The 23687-nt window shown below is 46.6% G+C and overlaps 1 protein-coding gene across 1 annotated transcript in view; it reads left to right on the forward strand.

Moving 5' to 3' along the window:
- Window positions 1-26: 26 nt before the first annotated feature.
- Window positions 27-23687, forward strand: part of LOC104547206 (lysine-specific demethylase 2B-like) — a gene marked incomplete at both ends in the record, with an annotated part of 43395 nt that continues 19734 nt past the window's right edge. Inside the window, 5 exons of the mRNA XM_010192807.1 lie at window positions 27-206; window positions 2274-2380; window positions 11775-11868; window positions 12727-12880; window positions 22990-23105. Coding sequence (XP_010191109.1) covers window positions 27-206; window positions 2274-2380; window positions 11775-11868; window positions 12727-12880; window positions 22990-23105 — 651 coding nt within the window. The remainder of the gene's footprint in view (window positions 207-2273; window positions 2381-11774; window positions 11869-12726; window positions 12881-22989; window positions 23106-23687) is intronic.

Consider the following 23687-nt stretch of genomic DNA (forward strand, 5'->3'; position numbering starts at 1 on the left):
TTTGAGAGTGTTTGTGTGCGTTTGCAGGAAGCCGACGGATCGTGGACGTGATGGATGTGAACACACAGAGGGGTGTTGAAATGAGCATGTCTCAGTTTGTGAGGTACTATGAGACACCAGAGGCGCAGCGCGAAAAGCTCTACAACGTCATCAGCCTGGAGTTCAGCCACACGAAGCTGGAGAACATTGTCAAGCGACCCAACGTGGTAAGGGATCCTGTGTTCATTTTCAGCTTCTTCCCAGTCACCTGGTAAGAAATAAAACATGGAGTTTAAACAAGGTGGTGCGAAGTACCTGCGACTCCTCTCCATTTAGTGCCAGGAATCTCGTTTTTACTCAAGTAGAAAGCTGATTTCCTTGACAGTGGACAATATAAACACCACACTTATGCCTGAACAGATCAAAAAGAGATGGCAGCTCTAAGTGCTGATTTATAGAAGTAGTTCTGAAGTAGACTTTTGTGTTCTGTTATGAACACAGCACAAATTGAATATTAGGGACATATTTAGAAGTTTTTGCAGGTTTTGCTGTCCTTCAGACACTAGCAGGTAGTTTGGAAGTGCTCTGGGGAGTTTCTGTTGTTCAGTTGGTCCCCATTTTCCCAAGCACATCATGCTCGGTGAGCTTTTAAAACATCTGTGCAAATTTCCTGGGTGCTCAGGACTGAAAAATGCAATTAGGTATCTGTTACACATGTAAACGAATACTTGATATCTGTTTAATATGGCCTGAGTGCACAGTTGCTTGTAATACCAGGAGTATTTAGAAAGAGAGAGAGATGTCCATTCCCATCAGGTATGTGGGAACAGAGGGGAAGGTGCTGGGGGCTCAGAGGAAGCCCAGCGCGTGAACTCAGATCATAGTTGGGATGCTGTGCTTGTGTCAGTGGATCCCTTGCACTCTGCAGAGCGCTCTGAGTGCACGTGTAGCACACATACTTGATTCACAGTCCCTGTTGTTTGAAGACTGTAGGCTGCAGTATTAGCAGGTGGGGATTATTGCAGAGTCAGGGCAGTACCCATCAATTTTGTTTTCACATACAACTCTGATATTTATGGAATTGGGCCTATTTCTACTGCCTGCACCACCTCCCTTTGCCTCCTCTCAAAGTGCCTGCTGCAGATGGAGAAGCAGATAGGGGTCAGCCCCAGCCTGCATGAATGTCATGTGCAAATTGCCCCCTGATGAAAGTCCTCTGGGGACCCAAGCAGCTGAGCTGACTCATATGAATCACATTCTTGGGTGGGCCTTTAAAGAGATTTAGCAGTCAGGAGGCTAAGTGGGGTGCTAACAGTGCCTGAATTGAGCTTCTCCTGTTCTCGCTGCACACAGCCAGGGGCAGCTTTGTCACCAGCGCCAGGACACGTCTTGCAGTCTGTACTGACCCGTAAGTGGAGGTCTGTTCACACATCACGATGATTTTGAGCTGCCGGGATGCACAGCCACACTGTGGCCAAACGCAGCACTACAGCCTGCCTTGAGCTGCCCAGGCTTGCTGGTGTTTCCCGTTCTGAAACCCGGTGCATGTGATCCTTGCATAACCAGGCGGGAGTGTTCTGGATATCCACCACAGCTCCATCACTAAACAGCCCAGAGTGAGTCACGGGCCTGTCCGTGCGTGGCTGCGATGGACAGATCCCAGTTCGTGCTCTGGCACCAATGTCCTTGGACGATCTTCGGTTTCCATCCCATCCTCACCTTGCTGGCAGTGCGTTTCCAGTCACTTGGCGTTTGCTCTTTTCTCCTGCCCACGCTTCCCAAAACTTTGGCTTTTGCACAGGAACTTTGGTGGATTTTAAATCCAAGTAGAATGATGAAGGAAGTACAAAGTAGGCGATAATGTAATTGCTCAAATTAGAATTTGGCCAGAACAATGGTGTTAATGTTCCTTGAAATGTAAGGTGCTGGAATAATATAATCTCATTTATGTTTGTGTTTTAGTGTTCATCAATGCAGCTTCTAGGCTACTGGCTACAGAAATGTATTTGAATACAGGCAGCAGGTGATGCTGCAAGAGAAGGTGCTCACAGGTGCCCAGAGGTCAGAATTTGCACCCAGTGAAATAGATTGCAAAACTCCCCTTGCTCTGGGCTGCCAGGGGCTGAGTTTTAAGAAGTGCTGCACCTTCACAAGTGGGGTCTGGGGGCTTTAGCTGACCAGCAGGGTTCTTGCTGTCCTGAGTGCCTGCTGTTGTCCTTGTTAGAGCTGTAGCCAACAGGAGCACATCCTGCCTTTGTCCGGTGATTAACAGTTCCTTTTGGTGGGGCTTTCAGGTGGACTTGGTTGACTGGGTGGATAATATGTGGCCACAGCATTTGAAGGAGAGGCAGACGGATGCTACCAATGCTATTTCAGAGATGAAATACCCCAAAGTGAAAAAGTAAGTTTGTTTGTTTAAGTCTTTAAAAAGCTCTCTTCTTGTCCTCCTTGATGAATTCCTTTTGAACTCCAGAGCTGGTAGGAGAGGAAATAATGATGTATTTATTTTTCAGTGAGCAGAGGGGGGGGTTAGCGTGGCTGACCTGCATGAGCTGTGTAATGCCCACCCGTGGACTGTACCAGGTTTTAAGAACAACTTTGTATTTGAGAACTTTATGGATCCTTTGTGTTCTTAAAACTTGGAGTTAGAATCCTTAAGAGAGGAATATTCTGTTCTAAATATTAATTTTAAAAGTTCTCAACACATTTTATTATAAATATTTTTAAATTGAGAAATAATCTACAGTTTGCTGAATGCAGTCTTTAATCAAATCCTTTTGAAAAGTGCATTTTTATTTTTCAGTTTTGAGCACCTCTATTTTGAAAATGGCAGACTGACCTTTAATAGTAAATTTTCCTGAGGTGCTCCCCAAAGCAATCACTCCTTAGGATACAGACATGTCACACAGTTCACACAGCATGGCTGGCTTCAGATCCGTCCCGGGTTCTGAACTGCTCATGGCTGAAGAAAAGTCCACTTTCAATAGGTGTGTGTCTCTGAAAACAATTTACTTTCCTATTGGCTTTTTCAACAGCAAGATCAAATATTGGACTCACCACAGAGGCTGCGTTTCTTGTTTCAGTGGATGCACTCAGGGCAGGTCTGAGACAACACCAGAGTGGTTTGCCCTGCTTTTGCCTATCTCAGCTCTAGTTTTTGGGCAAGTCGTGACAGTATAACTTCACCTCACTTGTTCTTCTGTTTGAATGCCTTCCTAGAAACTGTTTTTATGTGATGACTGGAAAAAGAAACTAATCTGGGGGCTTGAAAATGTGCACTGTGAGTTTCATAGGAATTAGCCCAACTGAAATGGGGTCAGTGTTAATGATGTGATGGGACTGACCAGTGTGGCTGATGAACACCACACCATCCTGGATCGACCTGTGTGGGTGATGAACACCACACCATCCTGGGAGCCTTCACTGCTGTTCCTGTCTTAGAGGCACTTTCTATCAGCCAGACCTAATGCTGGCAGCATCCCAGGCTCTGCTGCCAAACTGACCTCTGGCGTTGTGCAGATCGCTCAGAACCATTTCCAAACTGTAGTGTCTGAAGTAGATTGGTACTACCATATCCAAGAGTGTGCACTCAGAAAGTGATAAGCAGCATTCTGTGAAAAGAAACATTTTTGGAAGGTAAAGGTCTCCTTAACAGAAGATGGCAGGCATCGTAGGGATGCCTGGTTCTACAATATGCTCAGCACCATTGATTTTGGTGGAAGCTAAATATACTCTGTCCTTCTGAACAAAGTAAGCTGCTTGTTAGGGTAACTAGATATGGACAGGAGTGCCAAATTTCACATATGCATTTGGAAATGCCCTAAGCGACTTACCTAAGGTCACACAATAACCAGTGACAAGGCAGAAAATAGAACCCAGACAACTTGCTTCCCAAGTGGTTAGTCTACTAATAAGATTTTTTAATAATATGCTAGAGCTGAGAAACTGGATTATGATCTAGGGCTTTGGGACTCATGGATTGTACAAGGTAAGAAGTAGAGAAAGCAGTCCCTTTCTTAGAGCAGGCACACTCCAGATGCTGAAAATAATGTGGCAAGTAAACAAAGCAAGGCAGAGGTGGTTTAAAGGATAAGGTAGCAACATGACTAACAGAATTCAGCAGAAAAAGCAGAGTATATTCTTGCAGTTCACTACTTGCATCATGAAATGCCAGATGGTAGGTTTCAAAGAGGGATTTTAGAGAAGTAGCAATTCAACAGATTTTGACATGGAGCTTTTCCCATGTGTGGGGGTTGGCCTGGTAGGAAGGAAGGAGATGCCTGCTGAAGCAGCAGACACAAAGCCATTGAGGTTGCTGTCGCTGGCAAAGTGAAGCTGGAGGTTGACAGCTTGATAAACTGGTCCATGTGATAGGTAGAGGGAAGCTCAACAGTGAAAGACTGCAGGCACTTGAAATGTGACAATAGAGCTTGATGTGGGGAAAAGGCATTAGCACGTGTGAGAGGGAAGGGCAAGGGTGATGAGGGTGAGGGTGGTGCTAGTGAGCATCATCTGGCACAAAGACTAGAGAAAGCTGATTTACAGCAGTGTTGGCACAAACCCCTCATCAGTCTGCAGAGGCAACATAAAAGCAGTAACAAATGTTGACAGTCTAGGAGCACAGGAGAAGTTGTGCTGGATCAGGACAAGGATCCATGGTGCTCAGTAACCTGGCTGAGGTTGGCTGCTGTCAGAGGTGCCCTGGGAGAAGTGCAAGAACAGCGCGAGCATGAAATGATGCCACCCCTTGGAAGTCTTCTGAACTTGCACTGTCTGCAGTTCAGGCAGGGGCTATCCAGAGGTGGAAGTGGTTTCTGTGTGTTTAGTGAGATTTCTCTTCCATGAACTTGTCCAGTTTAAATATGAACTTCTCAAGAGATCAGCTTTCTCCATCTTTGGAAATTCAGATTAACCCTTTCCTGTATAGACACTGGTCCCAGCTATCGCTGTGAGCACCCAGAGGGTATGAGCCTCTGTTAAAGAGATTGTGGTCAGTTGTGGACCTAAATGTCAGTGCTGTCACTTGTTTCATGCTGCTCGTTCTTTTATGTGAATTGTCAATATTCATGTTCTTTATTAATGACTGTTGTTGCTCAGAAATGGGATGGCTTCATTTCATTCTTGTTCTTAGCATTCTCATAATACGAAGAGTTTGCAGTATGCGATGCCCACCATTAGCGTGTTCCCTACAAACAAAAAGCACTCCAGCGAAAGCATTGCGGTTTTGCAGACACAGATGGCGTTACCAGACACAAATGTCTGTCTTGGCTCCTGCATGTCAAGTTCCGTGCTGGGAGTGGAGTTCGAGAACGCTCCATCTGCTGCGCTGCTTTGGTTACCAGGAGCACCATGCGCGCTGGAGACTGCCCTGCCTTGCAGTTGGACCTGCACCATCAACTTCTTTGAAAAATTGTGGGTAATGAGGTTATTTTTCTGCCTGTAAGTAAATGGCTACTTACCCAATAGGAGCCCTAGAGGACTGAATTAAGTGGGGAAATGGTTTATGTAAAAAATATGTAAAACTTTCCAAGTACGACTTCTTAAGCAGTAAGACAACATAAGAAATGAAGGGGACGGCCAGCTGAGATTGTAGTGTGACAGACTTCAAACTGACAGAAGTTGGCATTGCCCCTGAAAAAGCAATCCCATGCCCATGGTGTCCTACCCTCACTGCTAGAACGCACTGTGGTGCAGCTGCAGAGTAGACTGGACTGGACTGGTCTGGCTGAAAACTGACTCAGAAATAAGAAAAATTGGTCACCTTTCAGGCCATCCAAACTGCCACATGGCTGCATAAATGCTTGAGCCAGGGCAGGAGGAAAAGGCAGGGCTGTAGTACCATCAGCTTCTAGTGCAGGAGCTGCTTGTATCACCTCAGATGTCTGTGCTACTACAAATCCAAAGGGTAGGAAACTGTGACAAAAGGAAGCTGAGCTGGGCTCAGAACTGCTTCCTTTTGTCACGGTGCACCATAACCATTTTCTGGCAGCTCACGACAAGCTCAGATCTAGTTCTCTGTTTAAACTCAACCAGGACTGAAGCAATCTGGATACATTTGAGCCTGAACCAAACAAAAAAATGTATTAACTTGATTTCTCATTTATCAAAATAGATTGCTCTGCTGAAATTATTATCCTCTCTGTTTATTAGATTTTGTGTTCGCAGCCTTGCAAGACTATTTGCAAAGCAGTGGCAGTGAAATAGCAAGTGTGTCAGGGCATGGTGGCTGTAGAAATAGTAACAGGCACTTCTAACAACTTGACAAAGTTTGTGCTATGGAAAACATTAAAAGGAAAGTCTCAGTCACTACAACACCCTTTGCCTTCAAAGTTTTTCCAACTACTTAAACTATCTGAGCACTTCTATAATAGGTCTTTATGTTGCTGTTTTTCTTCAATTAGGGATGAGATATCTCGTATGCAACATCTACCTGTTCACAAAAGGATGCTGCTCTGTTATCAGGTACTCAGCCCTATTTTCCCTCTCCTAGGCTGTTCATCCATTCCTTTCTATTCATTCCTTTACTACATAGGGATGGATTTAAACAGATGTTAAAATGCTCTGCGGAGTTGTGGTCTAATTAGAAGCTGAGGAGCTTCCAGCTGCCTCTGGAGGCATAGATTGCCCTTTGAATTGAGGGAGCTCACAGGTCCCACAACGCAACCTGGGGCTGTTTTATGCATGTGAGGTACTCATATGCACTTTGTATGCCATTTATGAATTGCTTTTGATACAAAACTGCTCTATAAATATACTTAAGTACAAGAAAATTAGACCAATAAGCACAAGTTCTCATTAAAACTTTCCAAGCTAGCAAAGTAAATGAAATTTAATGTCTGCAAGTCAGTGTGTTGGTCTCAAATCCTCCTTTTTGTAGAGCTTGGAGGTCTAGCAGCATCACACGTGTAACTGAAATAAGCACTGGCATTTAGAGTTGTTTGTGGTAAGCCTGGAGCCAAACAGCCAACTCAGAAGAACGGAGAAGCAACTTGTGTTCTCACTGATACCAAAATGCTGTTCCAGGGGCAGACAGGCCTAGCTCACTGTGAATTGCCAGCTTGGTTCATTTCCCTGTGGTGTTTTTTCACAGAAATTGAAGGTTCCAATTAAAAAAACAACAACGAAACCCACAAAACCAAGGGGCTTCTCATTCTTGAAGTTCAAAGGGAACCTTCCCAGCTCTAGCTGAATGTACACCGCAGGACGGAGTTTTGCAGGCAGCCTGAGATGGCAACTGGGTGCAGTTGTGCTGATCTTCTACATGGGCTGTTTGTGCCAAAATCTGTTGGCTGGAAGGTAGTAACACTTTCCCTCTAAGTCCCCATGAGTGGCAGCAGCACACTCAGGTGTGAACCCACTCCGCACACACTGGAGCTTGGTGTTTCACCTTGGGTGGGACGCGGATGAGCCTGGGATGAGTGAAGCGTTGCCATTACTTTGGGTCACAGCATGACAAAATCTCTGGTGAAGACTGAGGCGCATCCCAGAAGACTTGAGTCCTCTTATCTCAGGTGGTGTTTTTGTCTGACTGACTCGGATCATAACCCCCTCAGGGCAGGAATCGGGTCTTTAGTGTGCTTTTGAAGTGCTTGGTGCACTTAATGATTAGTTACTACTGTGTTTTGAGAGGTGGTGCTTTGCTTTTACTTCAGCCTAGAAGCACTGGTTACCGCAGCCGGGCTGCCCCGCTTCTGTGGGGAACGGGCCCGGCGGGTTTGTGCCTGCGGGCAGGCAGTTGGGCTGGTGGTGCAGACCAGGACCCGGGCAAGCCTCCCACCCCGGCCTGGGCTCCGCAGTGCCCGTCAATGGGCAGAGCCGGGCCCGGCGGCCGGAGGTGGGTGCTGCAGGGGCCCTCCCTGAGGAAAAGCGCGGGCTTTTCCCTGAGGGAGGGAGCAGGGGCCCTCCCTGAGGAGAAGTCCTTGGGCCTGAGGCCGATCCCCCCCTGCGGGGAGCCCTGTGGCCGGGGCCGCAGGCAGCGGGGGCTGGGACGGCAGACGGGACGCCCCGTGTCTCCCGGGTGACGATGGTTTCTTTTGTCTTGCGGCGTAATTTGTGCCTTGCAGGGACAGGGCCCCCAGTGTGGGAGCACGGATCGGTGCGGGGCAGGCCGTTAACGTGAGGAGTCGCCCCAAGGTAGCTATTGTTCCCTGCTGCGTCCCTCCTGATGCCGTGAGGCGAGGCCTGGGAGAAAGGGACCCCGGGGTGCCGGGATGCCACCCGGGACCACCTCAGCCTCCCTCGTCCGACGCCTGGGAGCACCTCTCCCGCCTGGAGGAGAGGATGGAGTACGGGAGGGAAGGCACAGAGCGGGGCCTGCTCCTTCTCCCTGGTTTGGCACTTGCAGTTGGCTCATGGGTTTGTGGTATTCGGTTTCAGGCTTAGGGATTTCAACCAGCCGGCGCTGCTCCTGGGAGGAAGGAAGAGTGAGCTATACTTTTCTCATTGGCCCGAACAAAAAACAGAAGCCTCTGCTGGGGTTTGGGAGTGGTTTATGGGCTGAGCTCAGTGGCAGGGGAGCCCTCGCAATGCCAGAGGGAATAGAGCCGTATGGTGCGCTGCGCCTATTGCGGGAGAAAAGGAGCGAAGCTGAGGGTAACGCTGCCTCTGCGTGTGCTCGCGCGTCTCCCCGAGTCCATGTGCATGTACGCTGTGCGCTGTGCCTCTGCGTTCGCCTGCCCGTGTGTGTGTGTGTCTGCGTCCGCATCCCGGCGTGGCTGTCGCTCTCTTTGTTTCTCTGTTTGCTTGCGGGTTTGGAGCTCTGCGTGGCGAGTGCATTGTGGGTTTGCCTGCGAGTGTGGTATCCGTGCTGGCTTACGGAGCCGTGTGTCTGTGTTGTTTCTGTGTTCCCAGCTATCTGGCTTTGCTCAGTGGGTTAGCTTCATTCGTTATCATCCTCCTCTCTGCTTTTTGGGAATCTCTTGTGTTTGTTCGTCCCTGCGAGTTTGCAGGTTACTCCATATTTCTTCGCATCATTTCTCTGACAAATTTCCCCAGATTTTTCGGGGGAAAGTTTCCCTTTCCCCTAACTACAAATCCTTCCTCCAGAAAAACAATGCGTTAACTTGAACAATTTCAGGCTTGTGGAGAGCATAACCCAAACTCCTCAGTGGGGAAGGGAAGCTCCCCCACAGCAGATTACAAGCAGCTGCATGTTTTAAAACCCTCACTGAGGCTGTGCAGGGAGATAAAGTGGAGTGTGCAGGGACTGGATGTGAAAAATACTAAAGTTGGGGCATCTTTTGCATTGCCTGTATTTTCAGGGTGTAACTCTGGTCAGATTGTCTCCTCGTGCCTTGCTTGGGACTGTGCTCCTGTACCCACTGTACCTGCTCTGGCCCAGAGCGCTGTGACCAGAGCACGCAGTGGGATGTAGTTTCCAGATTTCTTCCAACATGGATGCTGTATTAGGGCTGCTTTTTTTTTTTTTTTTAAATTATGGAAAAACCTGAAAAGTTGAGTGGATCCCCAGACTGGCAGCTGCTGGTGCTGAGACACCAGTGGCAGAGACTGGAGCAGAGCCGGGTATGGGATGAGCTGTGCTGGGAGCATGTGACTGCGGTGTGCACTGGGAGAGGAAGCCGTGGAGGTCAATGCAAAGGCATTGTGCCAGGCTCTGGATGGCGGGCGATCGCTTTTTCAGGCTCCTCAGTAGCTGTTGGGGTTGGACAAAAGCAGCCCTGTAAGATTTCACAGCAGAAATTAAATATGGCATGGCTCGTTTGTGGATGGAAAGAAAACCGGGGTTTTTCCCAAATGCTTTGTAGGTTTTTATTAATCACCACATGTGTCTCTTTCACTGAAACCACCTTTATTGGAATGGAAATAGTTGTGTGTAGAGGAGTTTCAAGAAAACAGAGGGGAAAATGGGGAAAAACAAGAAAAACAAAGTTGCGTGTTCACAGTTACCTCTGCCTTGGTGTTTTCTCATAAAGCCACATTTTAAGCGCTTTGATTTGACAGAGAATTCAATTGTGTTAATTCCTCTCTGAATACAAACAGATCGACAGCTTCAAGTTTAGATTATTGACCACGGAGGAATAAATAAAACTGGCGAATGCTTAGGCCATTTGCGCTCTTTCAGAGTTTCTTAATATGGACGGTAATTGTTGGTAGGTAGCGCTGTCTTAGAAGATTTTTGTTAGTGTGATGTGTTTTATGTCTGACCCTCTGGAAACTGGAAATAATTGATTCCATAAGGATTTGAGTTTTTTACATTAAAACAACATGAACCTCTAATAGTCAACACTGCCCACAAACTGAGAATTTCCGTGTTGTTTTTATGTTTTATGAGCAATTACTCAATCTGTGACTTTTTTGCAGTTTGGCTGGAAGAAAGGCGACTTCCTTTCTGGGCTTCTTTTATTGTTTTTAAATTCTATCTGACTTGCAATCAACAACATCTTGGTAGAGAAAACATAAAAGGGAGAAATTAGGAAAAAAAAAAAAGGGTTTGGGAGGGAAGGACTCGTATTTTGAAATGGAGCATATTGAGAGTCTAGACAGCTTCTTGGCTAGCTGGGATTTTTGAAGCATCTGAAATACCCCAGGGGCAGAAAAAGCGCTCTTCCTGCTTCTGAAGGGCAAGGAAAAAATAAGAAAATCCAGAACGGGCAAGCGGAGAGACGCGCAGTTGCAGGAGGAAAGGTTTTAATTGTGAGATGAAGGCGCAGGACCCTTTTTGAAGCCCGCAAATTGACGGTCTTCATGACAGCACTGCGTCTCTGTGTCAGCTGGGCTGGGGACGTGGTTGCCAGGCAACGGGCTCTTATGTACCCACAGCCCTGCCATTCGCAGCCTCTGCAGACACATGGTGAGGTCCTTCCCTAGCATCCACGGGCTGCTGCACGCCATTCCCCACCTGAATGGGAGCAGGAAAGGCACACTGAAATGTAACCTTTTCGCTTTTTTTTCTTTTTTTAATCTTTGTCATTATTTTTACAAGTCCCGTTCTGGTACTGTTTCCGTAACGCCCCTTAAAAAAAAAAAAAAAAAAAGCCATGAAACGGAGACCGGAACAAGGAAAAGAGGTTAGTGGGTTAAGTGGTGTGTGTTTCCTGCGTTTGCAAAGGTGCCTGTAGTGAGAGGGGCGGCTGAAATTCGGCCATTAGTTACAGATGGTGGCTGGAGGCTCACGCAGCGAGATGAGAGCTCTTCTGTCTCTTTCCAGTGATGCCGACTTGAAACTGCTTTGAAAACCTGAATCAAGACGGCATCAGATATAGTGGATTTTGTGCTTAGCGATGCTGCCAGCTGGTTCCTTTATGTGTTTTGATGCAGAAATGCCTAGAAATGTGAACAAAAAGGAGTTAATTTGCCAGATGAGGTTTCTGTCCCCCAATTCTTGCAAAAATGGCATTAGTGGCAAGTAGGTGAAGAACATTCAGGAGGATTTATAAGCAAATTAGGTTTTTCAAAACTTTGCTCTTCAAAGCAATTTGTATACAACTCCTGGTGATGGTTATGTCTGTCAGGCGGTGGAGGAGAGCATTAAACAGAGCACCCCAGGGACTGGCAGTGGCATAAGAAATATTTCTGATCATCATCACTCCTGATGGTTTTCCATTCCTTAACTCCGAAAGCTTTCGTTCCAGTGTGTGAATCGCAAACTCAAACTTGAAGATGCGCGTTCTTCAGCAGAAACAGTTCTAGCTGCTTCGTGAGACAAACCCCAGTACTTGAAATGCAGAAACTTAATTGGTGGAAACAATATTGCACATGCGGTTAACCCCTGCAAATTAAGAATGAGAAATACTGCTTCAGACTGATTCCTTTTTTGTCCTTCACTCTGCTTGCAGGTACTGTTTGATGAGTGTGAAAGGATGCTTCACTGATTTTCACATTGATTTTGGTGGCACTTCAGTGTGGTATCACGTTTTCCGTGGGGGGAAGGTAGGTGAACCTTGCCGTTTGATGTTTGGTTTTATTTCTCTGTACTTCTTATGGAGGGGAAGGGTTGCTTTCTTTTATTTTTCTGTTTGTCTCTCTTGTTTGGGGAAGGGCTGGGATAGTCAGTGGTCAGTCTATTTCAGCCTGCTTTGTTGGTGTACATGGAGTTTGCTGAACCACAAGGACACCATTCACCTTTATGAAACGAACGTGATTTATTTGAAATACGCGTTTTATTTGGTGGTGGTGGTGCTTGTAGGCTTGACATTGCTGCGTGTGTGACTGGCTGTACCGCTGTTGGGTCAGGGTGCCCTCAAGTCTCCTCCTGTAGCTGGAGCTTCTGTGTCCTTTTAGAGTTTCCATGTTTCTTTAGTGTGCACACGCACTCTGTGCCCGAACTGGAGCACACAGAAGGATTGAAATGTACGGCATGTATGGCTGTAGTCACATTTTGACTGTTTTAGGTTGCTTTTCCCAATGGCAGCACAGACAGTGCATGGTAGGCACTGAAATAAATGCAGCACATTGACCGTCTCCGCGGTACAGATACTGCTCATCAGTGTAGTCTGATGAAGTTGTACCCATGCACAGTTTTGAACTGAGAGTAAAGTGTGGGGGCATCTCTGGAGTGAGACGTTTCGTGGCAGAGATGACAGCCAATGGTTGTCTTCCCACTCCAGCACATGGACTAATTGCTGCTGTGTGCCTGTGTACAACACCTGGAAAACACGTGTTTGGTGCAGAAAGCTTGGTGTTACGCCTTCGTTTGTCTAACATGATAACCTTGTTGGAATTCCTCAGCTGTTTATTTTCGTTGACTGTTGGTAATAGTTAATTTTATTTTATTTTTTTAATTTTTAGATCTTCTGGCTGATTCCGCCTACTCTGCAGAATCTAGAGCTTTATGAAGAATGGGTTCTCTCAGGAAAGCAAAGTGATATCTTTCTGGGAGACAGGGTGGAGCGATGCCAAAGAATTGAGCTGAAACAAGGCTATACCTTCTTCATTCCTTCAGGTATCCTTGTTAACTGTTTTTGGAGTCACTGGAGTTGTGTTTGACTAATGGTTCTCTGTAAAACAATTCTTTACATCTAAACTCCATCCTGACCTCTTTATTTGCTGTGGCAAAAGAAAGGCTAGGGCCTGAATTAGTTGAATTTTCCAGACTTGACCTGTCCGGTCTGATGAAAGCTGTACTGTGAGGGAGTGTGTGCAGTGCTCACTTGTGCTGCATTGGGGATAGGAGAGGGCACTTGTGTCTCTGGGGCTGTCAGTCCATTGCTTCTCATCAGTTGTGCTGACTTTTGCTATCATTGGCTTTCTTGGAGATGTATTTTTCTGCTGTTGTGATCCCTTCCAGCAGGTTTCGCCTGCCGTTCAGTAACGCCCTCCTTTGCTGCTGTCTGTAGCCAGAGGTGGGTCTCAGTTCCCAGGTGGAGCTCAGTGGAGGTTGCAGAAGGATGGGAGCTGTGCTCTCTCAGGGCCGCTTCTTGGGGAAACAGCCTTATTTTATTGTCATAACTCTCCAGAGCTTCTGCTGATGGGGATTGTGCTGAATCTGGAGATCTCCCAGGAGTCTGGGCACACTTAATTTTTATACTGCTGCCCACCTCAGTAGCTGTGTCACACAGTTCAAGCTCTTCTTGCAAAGCAACCAAGTAGTTGCTGCTTTGAAGGCAGGTGGCTTCAGCTCTTTCAATTCCTGCTTAAATTGGCTTAAGGATGGTGCAGTCTGTAACAGTTCTCATTTAAGATGATACCTGTCTTTGCTTTCTTTGCCTTTTATGGGACCATAAGTTTGTTTTTAATGGTGTAACACCTTGCTTTTGTCTAGTGGATTTTACTAAGGAAATATATACAGGTAGTCTTTCTGCAGGACAGAAAGACAGGCTGGTAGCATTTCAGCTCTAGAATTACTCTGTGGAGATAGGATTATTACTTTTTAATCCTGGAGACAGAATGCAGGTCATGCAAAGTCAGCAAGGATGTCCTTGCTTACTGGGGAGCATTGTGAGTATCAGTTGACGGCCACAAATTTGCGCATTTGTAAGTAATTGGTAAGAATCAGCCTGGGAGAGGGCGGGCAAAATGGCTTTGAGAGTGGAGGAGTTAATCCATTAAAGGAATTAGGTCTTCCCTTGAAACAGGTCAGGATGTGCTGTTCCTGTTTGAGCTGGGTGTTAGAGGGTGGCTGTGCTGTTTACTTAGATCCCATTACTGCATCCTCGTATTTGTCTTCATTCCCCTGTGAACAGCCTCCTACGAAGGCTTTCTGTGTGTTAGTTTAGTCATGCTCAGCTGCTGGATACAGCAAATTTGGGAGCTTCTGCAGGACACAACTGTAACGTGGTGGCTGAAGTGAAGGGATCCCAAATGTGGGTTTTGACTGAAGTTTCTCTTTTCTTAGGAAAGCCCAAAGCACAGAAATGCCAGTACCTCAGATATTTTAGGCTCCATGCTGTATTTGAAAGGCATACGTGAATAATTTCTCTGTAAACACCTGATGGGTTCAAGGGGTTTTGTACTGCTGTATTATATTTGGGAAAATTATTTGCAAATCTCTTATTTATGTGCAAGGGTGTTGATTCTGTGTTCGTTTTAAGAGTATGGACGTGCCTAATTAAAGGCTGTTCCGGGTCAGCGAATTGAGCGTGGCTGTGTAAAACAGGTCAGTTCCTACGACCTCTTTGCTCTGGTTTGTGTGCATATTGCGTTAGTCACTGTATGGCTGTGTTTTGTATGTACTGTGTAAGTGTTCGTAGTGTTCAGGTTCTGGTAATGGATGCTTGTAAAACCAGTGTGTCCCATACTTTGAATTGAGCCTCAAACTCTTGACCAGCCTCGGCTCATGTGGATTGAAGGAGAAACAACCATGTATTGTCAGTGCAGTGAGCTGTTAGGGGCCACGGTGCATCTTGCTGCTTTTTAGGGGTTCCTCCGAAGGATGGGGTGGGAGGAAGTGAGCTGGCGTTGTGAGGGACACTGTGTGGGGGGCCTTGCGTAGGAGCAAGCTGTGCTCCTGATGGCCACAAAGGGCTTCTCTCCACGAGCGATGCACCGTTACAGGTTCTCACCTCCCACTTCACTGGTTCCCACTAATGAGTCAAGGATGATGAACTCTGGTAGAGTCTGTGGTGAAGTGATAAAATCAACAAGGAACGTGGCCTTTTCCGTTAATCCCATTGTCTGAACTAATGTCAGCATAATTGTTGATTGAGAAATACACCACGCTGGGCCATGCTGAGGTTTATGGCCAGGTGTAGATCCAAGATGTTAAAACAGCTGAAGGTTCAAGAGGGGAGGAAGCTATAGTTGTTACCAGTGTCAGCAAATGATTGGTTTTTCCTGTAGAAACCTGACTCTTGCTTTCCCAGGATGGGAGAGAACTTGTCCTTCTGCAGGAAGACATTAGTAGAGAATGCTATGGCCCTAGGGTGTTACCATGAGCAACGTTTAATCTTTCGTATGGTTAAGTGTTCAACTCTGATGAAATTTGGTCGAGGTAACACATCGCTCTCTGTTCGAGTGGACAGTTTATGCTGCAAATCTGACCCACCTGCAAAGAGAAGGGAAATTTCTTATAAAGTGTATTTCTCTTTTGAGGTATAAACTGGGATGATCTGGAAGAGGAAAATCACAATCTCAGCGCTCAGTTCTTGTTCTCAGTAGGGAAACAACAACGTTTTATCAGTCACAATCAAATCCAGAGCTTGTCCAGTGTTATTTGTGCTGTAGCTTTCTTCTGCACCACGTGTGTGTCCTGTGCTGACCTGCAGAGAGGCTGTGTGAAGTGTTTGGAGCCCATTGCAGTGTGTTACAGGGAAGGAGCTCAGATACCTCTCGTCACTGTGCTAGGGATACGCAGAACCAGCATCTGGGCAGATTTCCACGGCTCAGGATCACCACAGACGTGTTTCTCGTTTGTGTGCAGCCGCTTGTTCTGTTAAGTCCCGATTGCTCCCCTGCAGCCTGTCTGAAATACTGCGCACTACGTTAATGTCAGTGTGTTACCCGTTTTAAAGGATATCTTTAGTGCTTCTCCTTTTATTTTAAATGTTTTGCTCCTTTCCCATCACCACATGACTTCACTGGAACCTGTTCTCTCTCCTCACCTTGCGCTTCACCTCCCCTCCAGTCTGTGTGCTCTGTAAACCCTCTTTTACTTCTGTCTCTGCACTTATTTTTTCTAGTGGCGCATTATGCATCAAATTCGCTTCCATCTCGATTCTCTGCACACCGTGTTGATTTATCTCGTGTACTCCTAAATGTCACTGTTTTTACCTAAACCCAAGCTCAAAACTAACCGTACACAAAATGAAAAATTCATCCTTTTTCAGTCCACTTGCTCTTTTGAGTATTTCAGTCGTGCTGAATATGTCATTTTGATTGAAGCTCTGATATGGATGTTGTCCTTCTCCTCCTTCCCCGTTGTCCTCCACAAACAAGATCTTGCAGCAGTTTGAAATATGTTAAGCTTGTTTGCTTTTTTCTCAATTTCCTGCCAGACATCTTTCAAAAACCCGACCTTTTCTTCCGTGCATGTGTATATATGCTTGATGTAGGCACTTGCACTTGAAATTCAAGAGAGTTTGCACATGCAAAATCGGGACATGCAAAAGCAAGCCAACTAGCAGTCTCTTGTGGATAATTTGTCTTGCCGTATTTGTCTCTGCTGTTTATGTTTTGAAGTGAGAGTGTCACCGTTGTGTGTCTTGAAAAGGGGAGCTCCAGCCAGTTCTGGGTTGTTACTGATAATGTGGTCTGCCACAACATGGATAAACTTGGATTTTCTTCTCTTTTTGTGAAGACCAGTTTCACTGACCTCTGAGGAAGTTGCCACACTTGCTGTGGGTACAGTTTGATTCCAGGCTCTGCAATGCGATTGGTCTGTGTGCTGGTTTTGGCTGGGACAGAGTGAGTTTTCTTCACGGTCGCTGGTATGGGGCTGTGTTTCGGGTTTGTGCTGGAAGCTGCGTTGATAACACAGTTGTTGCTGGGCAGTGCTTGCACAGGGTCAAGGCCTTTGCTGCTTCTGCACAGAGCATGGCCCAGGCTGCCCAGAGAGGTGTGGGATCACCTTCTCTGCAGGCATCCAAACCCCTGGACGTGTTCCTGGGTGATCTCTGGGTGACCCTGCTCTGGCAGAGGTTGGACTGGAGGATCTCCAGAGGGCCCTTCCCACTCCACCACGCTGTGATGCTCTGATTCTCCCACCAGTGAACAGGCTGGGGGTGCACAAGGAGCTGGGGGAGGCACAGCTGGGCCAGCTGACCCCAACTGACCACAGGGATATTCGCTGCAGAGCAGGATGGTGGGGATGGGTGGTTGAGAGCTGTGGCTGTGGGGGACACAAGTCCTCAAGTAGCTGGGCCATTTTGAGTTAGTGTCGTCTGTTCTTTAAATCTGACAGGATTTAAATGGTCCCAGTAACAGACCACCACATGGTCTGTGAAATAACGGCCCACAACGTCACTGTGTGGGTTTTATTTCTGAAAATGGAATAATGGACTGCCATTAGGTATTGTAGAAGACTTTTTCAGCGCTGGTTTATTGGACGTTCCTGTGATCAAGATCCAGACAGGGTAACTCACTGTCAGCCAGACATGGTGTCCCTCTCTGGTTCCTCTTTGTGCTGCTCTGTGACAGCTGTGTTTCACCTTGGAGTTGGCTGTGTCCCACCGAGGAGTCAGCGCTTGTTTTACTTTCATTTCCTTGTGTTCTTTACAATGCACTTTGGGGCCTTTGGCATGGAAACGTGCTATTATAACCTCTCTTAATTTCTCGAGAGCTGCAGAATGAGCCACAGTCTTAACAAAATATTCTTGATTATATGTGGTGGTTGTGGTGGTAACACGAGAGTGCTCCAAAGTTCCTGTTTCCAGTGAAACACAGAAATAATGACTTTTCTCAGATGAATGGTTTTGGAAAGGAAAGTGGATGGAAAGGGATGCTCTGTGCTAGACTCCAGGCAGCTGTTTGCAAGGATTCAAAGTACTTCAAATCCTGTAGCAGTGGTTATCAGTGGGATTCTGTCTGTGATGAGTGTGTGGTCCTGGGTCACCTCTGCTGTGCCAGTCAGCAGTTGATGAATTACCATGTAGTGGGGTCAGCAGGCAGCACACGGACTTGCTATCGGGGAGAATGACGGGCTGTTAAACCTGACTGGTGAACTGTTTTGCAGGGAGCTATGCCAGGGCTGCAGAGCTGCAGGGCTATTTTGGGTTGCTGGCCACTTGTCCCATTTTGGGAGCTTCCGCTGGCATTAATGGAGGTTCCTTGCCTGGGACCTGTAGGGACCAAGCGGTGGAGATGAGTGGAGAGCATCAGAGAGGAGGGTTCTTGCCCTGATTTTCTGCTCTCAGAGAAGTGACAGCATAACGTTGGATCTTTAGTTCTGTTCCTCTGCAGTGCTCTGCCTAATTCTTGTCAAATGATGTCAGATTGAGAGTTGCTGTATTACTTGTACTACCAGGCCAAAATTAGAAATTGTTTTACTTTTAAAATGTAAACATGGTGTTTCCATGATATATTTGGTTGTGGGCACTATTAAGAGGCAATCTTTCTTCTTTTGAGATGAGAGAAATCACATCTCATTTGCTGGCAGTGCCCACTGTAAGGTTATCTCCTTAGACACTTCTTATTTTTGAGACGTAGATATTTAATCTTTTCCACCCCAAGCTGCTGTAAAATTGCAGGAAAATAAGTACGCCTTCTATACCACAAAGGAAATTATCTGTTCAGTTACTGATGGAAGCAGATGCACCGTGGTTTGGGCTTGGAGCTTGTAGTCTGTTTGCCCTGTAGCTTTCTAAGTTAATATTCTTGTTTATTATTCTCAGATGGATGATTGCATCCTTGAAGATGCAGTAGGAATTTGCAGGTCCCTGAAATCTTCTAACAAGTTTGCAGTGTTTAATAATACTTGTTTTATAAAATTTGAAATATAATGAGATTGTATCTTTCTTTTAACTGTTCAGAAAAGCTTTTGTTACTGTTAGTTTTACCTTCTTCATATACTAGAGATGATAACATCTAAATATTCAAGTGTATCGTAGGAGCAGTGGAATACTTGGTAAGTGTAAATCGGCTGCGAGTATTTCTGAGCCTCCTGGATAGAATTCCTGCTCAGTGTTGGCTTCATAAAGTGGGATTGTGGGGAAGGTAAAAATCCCAGGGACTGAGATAAAAGAGATCAGAAAAGCCACAAGTGGACAGGCGTCTTGTTGAGGCGTGAAGCGTGGTGGCATCGCTGAAGGCGAGGCAGGCGGGAGGTGTTGGTGGGGGTGATATCAGAGCAATCCACTTGGCCATCCTTTTTGTCTCTGTCTTTGTCTTCTCATCCTTGACCCCCCCCCCTTTTGGAGGGGTCTCTTCCTTGTGAAAAGTCATTGGAACTGGGAAGTGTACAAGATGGGTGCTGGGGTTTGGAAATGGTCACAATGAACATTTGTCTTCCTCAGTTTATTTCTGAGTTGTAGCAGTTGTTGTATCTAAGCTTTGGGAATGAACTGAATCCAAGTTATCTGTTGCCGGAGCTCATTTCCACAATAAAATGCCCTCTTGGAAAGTGTTTCCTGTTTTCTGCTTGTCTCCGTTTCCTCCTACTTCTACTTTCCTGGTGTTGGCCTCTTCAGTTTTTCTCTGTACCCAGCCTTGTTAATGCTTCAACAGGAGATTGTTCTTTTTTTCTCCTTTGTAACATCTGTGCCAATCTTCCTGTGGTTTTCTACCTTGTCAATTCACCATCGTTTTTGACTGATGTTGCCCATAGCGTCCTGTGTCCCTGGGACACACCTCTTGGTGCTTGTATCTCTGCAGTGTCAATATTGCACCCATGTTCCTCAGGCAAGTCAGAACTATTTTGGGCTGCAGCGTGACTGAAAAACGCCAGAGTGGCCAAGATCTCTGGTGGGAGCAGGCGACTGCTGCGTCTGTGGCTGGTGGAGGGGCTGTGGGCTGGGTCCTGCGGGTGGGAGCACAGCAGCTGCTGGGAGGCCCTGGGCCGTTGCTGTGTGCCCGGCTCGGGGCTGCTCAGCAGCGAGGGGATGGTGCCCATGGCCTTTGTCGTCACCCGTCTGCGAGCTGTGCCTGGAAATCGTCCTGCCCTGCTTTGGTCAGGGGTGGGAACTCTGCTGCCAAGAACTTCGCAGTTCATGACTTTCTGTTTGTTCCTTGGGCTCTGGTTTGTTTTCGTTTTCCTAACCCTGATGGATTTCAGAGCTTTGTTCTTACAGGGTTTTGTTATCGAGAACTGTGTCATAGCAAGCGATGTTTTCATTCTTCTTGTTAGAAATATGTGTATCTTGAAGGACCTAGTGTTTCGTTAGTTCGGAAGTTAGGAGCTGAATGTACTGATTGTTTGTAAAATCAGTTTACACCTGGATTATAAATTTAAGTAGGGAATTAAATACGTTATTGGCAGAACCAGAGGTTGTCTCAGGTACTTCAAGGAAGACTTTCAGTTTGCACCTCTGCAGCTCTTCAACAATGCAGGATCAAAGCTGTATTTGTGTTTGTTAATCTTGCTGTTGAGGCCTTGCCGTGTCTGGGATGCCATTTGTTGGAGCATTGGCTCAAGCCAGTGGTAGATCCTTTCGCATTTCTCCCCAGAGTGTGGGGACTGCTATGGAGGAGGTCAGGAGGTTGTTAACACAAAGAGCCTCTGTGTCTGGTGGGGGCAGTCAAGAGGGCAAAGAAAGATGATGAGACCAACACCCACAGAGCAAGAAACAGTGAAACCAAGTGTGCTCCAGTGTGGGCTTTTCACTGAGGAAATGCAGTTTGGAGGAGCAGGCTACTGTGTGGTTGTAGTAAAAGCGTACAGTTGAGGAACAACTGCATTGATGGGACTTCATTTTAATACTTATAAAATGAGATATCTCCTGTTTACCTTTCATATAGGACTAGAAAGCCAGGTTTCAGCTCAGTTACTCCTTTTACTTCAGTCATAACTACTTTATAACAAATTGTATTTATAGTAATGTTGATCTGCCAGCTCCAGTGTGTTTGCACATGGACCCATCTGTGCCGAGAGCTGCAGTGGGAAGCAGTGGTGAGGACTCCTCAATGTTCTGCTGGTACTTGGCTTTTTCTGACCCATCTCCTGCCACCGCTCAGTTGTGTGGCCACAGACACGACATTTCCCTTTGCTCAGCTTCAGTTTGTTCATCTCTCAAACTGACAGTTGAGCTGAATTGTCACACATATTGCCCCTGTGTGTCAGCACCCGTCCAATACACTGGCTTTGGGGACCCAGCTACAGAATGGTTTCCAGTCTTCCCCCCAGCCGCAGAAATCCTTGGTTACCTGGTGGAAGCAGTGGTCCCAGCTTCTCTGACCTCGAATCTTTTTTCTTTCCCAACAACTTGCATCAGAGAGATGGTTTATTTTTCCAGCAGTTTGCTCTAAGTACAGATTGATGCATTTCCTGTGGGGCGATGAACTGCTGTGGAGAGTTTTTATAGTGTTGATGTATGTAGTTGCCACACTACTATTACATGGGCAAAAAAAATCCTCTCTAGGTGGTGGTTCTTGATTTGGAAGTAATGAACAGGTGGGATCGTTGTGAGCAGCTCTGTAGCTGAAATTATACTAACTGGAGCGGGAAAGATGCAGTGATACTGAGAGCTGCCAAAGCTCTAAGCCACCTGCATTTTTATTTGCATTGCATTTATCATGTGGAATCAAATCTGTAAATTGACTGAGCACTGGAGCAGGCTGCCCAGAGGGGCTGTAAAGTCTCCAGACTAGGAGATGCCCAAAAGCCATCTGCACACAGGTCTGGGTGGCCCTGCTGGAGCTGGGGAGTTGGACCTGGTGACCTCCAGAGGTCCCTTCCAACCCCCACCCTTCTGTGGTTTCAGAATTCAGAAAAATGGATCCAGAGTGATGAGCTTGTGTTTGCAGGGAGAAAATGCCAGTGCTGGTTTCTCTTCCTTCCTGTCTCTCTCCTACCAGTGTGCCCTTAAATGCAAGCCCCAGTTCTCCCGTACGCTGTGGCTCAAGGACAACTCGGCTGAGGCTCTGCAGGCCTTGGCGCTCTGGAGGTGGTTGTGGAGGAGAGCTTTGCTGTCTGCCAGCCGGAGAACCCTTGAGGCTGAACGGCATCTTCTGCTCCCTCACTGATCCTGAAGTGAAGGAGAGCTGCCACAGCTTTAATGGAAAGCACTGGACAGTTAGGAAAAAATTGACTGCCCCCATGTTGCTTTGCTGGCTGCTGGCTTATAAATTGTAATGCTTTTCATTAAAAAAGAAGAAGAAGAAAGAAGTCAGGTCTCTGTGGATCCCAGATCATTAGCAGGATCAATTCCTTTTTCACTGTGGAGATCAGAGGCTGCAGTCTTGCACAGCCGATCCGTAGCTGCTGCTGTACCAAGCAGACAGTGCAGAAGCAGAAGAGCTGGTGCGTGGCTGCCTGAGTTGCTGTGCCTGAGTTTTTGTCGTGATGGTAAATCCTTCCATTGCTTTGGAGCCTGTGAAATGAATTTGGTCTCTTGCAGGATTGGGTCAGAACAATCTCACTGGCTATGGTACTAGAAATGTTGAATCCTTTAACTTGGGACTTGCAATCCAAAAGGTTTTTTGGTCGCTTCAGGAAGTTGATAATAGGATATGAAACCTTCACCTCTGAAGGAGGGCTGGTGGTAATTGGAAATTGTTGACATCTGAAGATGTACGCTCTGGTCCTGGTGTGAGAGGAGTTGGATGTGACTTGGTCCAGTTCCACAGCCCTATCCCACCATCACCACTAACATGGCTTGCAGCTCTACTGAAGGTGCCAGTAGATACAGCTGGGAGCTGAGTGCGTTGCACAGACTGAATTTACTCCTCAGTCACAGATGTGGTGGAGCCACACACGTGCGTGTTCTCAGTGAACCCTGTAACCGTGCTGTGAATAAACAGAGGAACCCAATTTACAGCGGGTGGTAAGACTACATCGTACGATACCGTTCTGCTATGACAAGTCTTAAAGAGTGGCTACGAGCATACTGTTTAACCTGTCAGTGCTTTAACCTCTCATCCCCTGCAGAATGGGGTTCATGGGGCTGTTAAAATTTGATTATAAATTGCTTTGTAATACTACATAGCATGAGGCATTCTCAGCTCTTTGCTTTCCCTCTCTAGGGTGGATACACGCGGTTTATACTCCAGTAGATTCTCTGGTGTTTGGTGGAAATATCCTGCATAGCTTTAATGTTCCCATGCAGCTTCGCATCTATGAAATTGAGGACAGAACAAGGGTAAGGATACTCGATTCTCTTTTTAACTGAACAGCTCTTTGTGACTATGATCTGTCACAGTCTCTCCCGCGTATTCGCTTCTGACAAACAAGAATTGACGGGGTCTCTGTGTCAGAGACGCTGAAACAAGAGGTAAACATGAAGTAATGAGTCCTTCAAATGTTGGCTATTTTTAGTGGGTTTTACTCATCTGTTTTTCACCACTTCCCACAGACGTGTCCCTTCTGTGTCTCTTGTCTGCCTGTTAAACTTCCATAAACACCTTTCCTTGTGCACTAAAACACCGCGCTTTACAGACCTTTGTACCAGCGCTCCTGGTAACCCTGCGTTCCATCTCTGTGCACACCTGGACGGGTCCTTGGGCCTGGGGAAATAACGGGACTGGAGCGGCTCTGCTCTCCACTGATACAGCGGCACAGGAGGTGCGCATGAACCCACAGCTTCTGTGCTTTGCAGGATTTTCTTCTGCAGTGGGTCAATACTATACAGGAGTTTCTTGGAACCAAGGGAGTCTGGGGCAGGATGTTAATCTGAGTATTGTGATGTTCATCTGGCCATAGCGTCTACTTGATGGAAAGAGAG

This window comes from Mesitornis unicolor, unplaced genomic scaffold, assembly GCF_000695765.1.
Source record: "Mesitornis unicolor isolate BGI_N332 unplaced genomic scaffold, ASM69576v1 scaffold1111, whole genome shotgun sequence".
NCBI lineage: Eukaryota > Metazoa > Chordata > Aves > Mesitornithiformes > Mesitornithidae > Mesitornis > Mesitornis unicolor.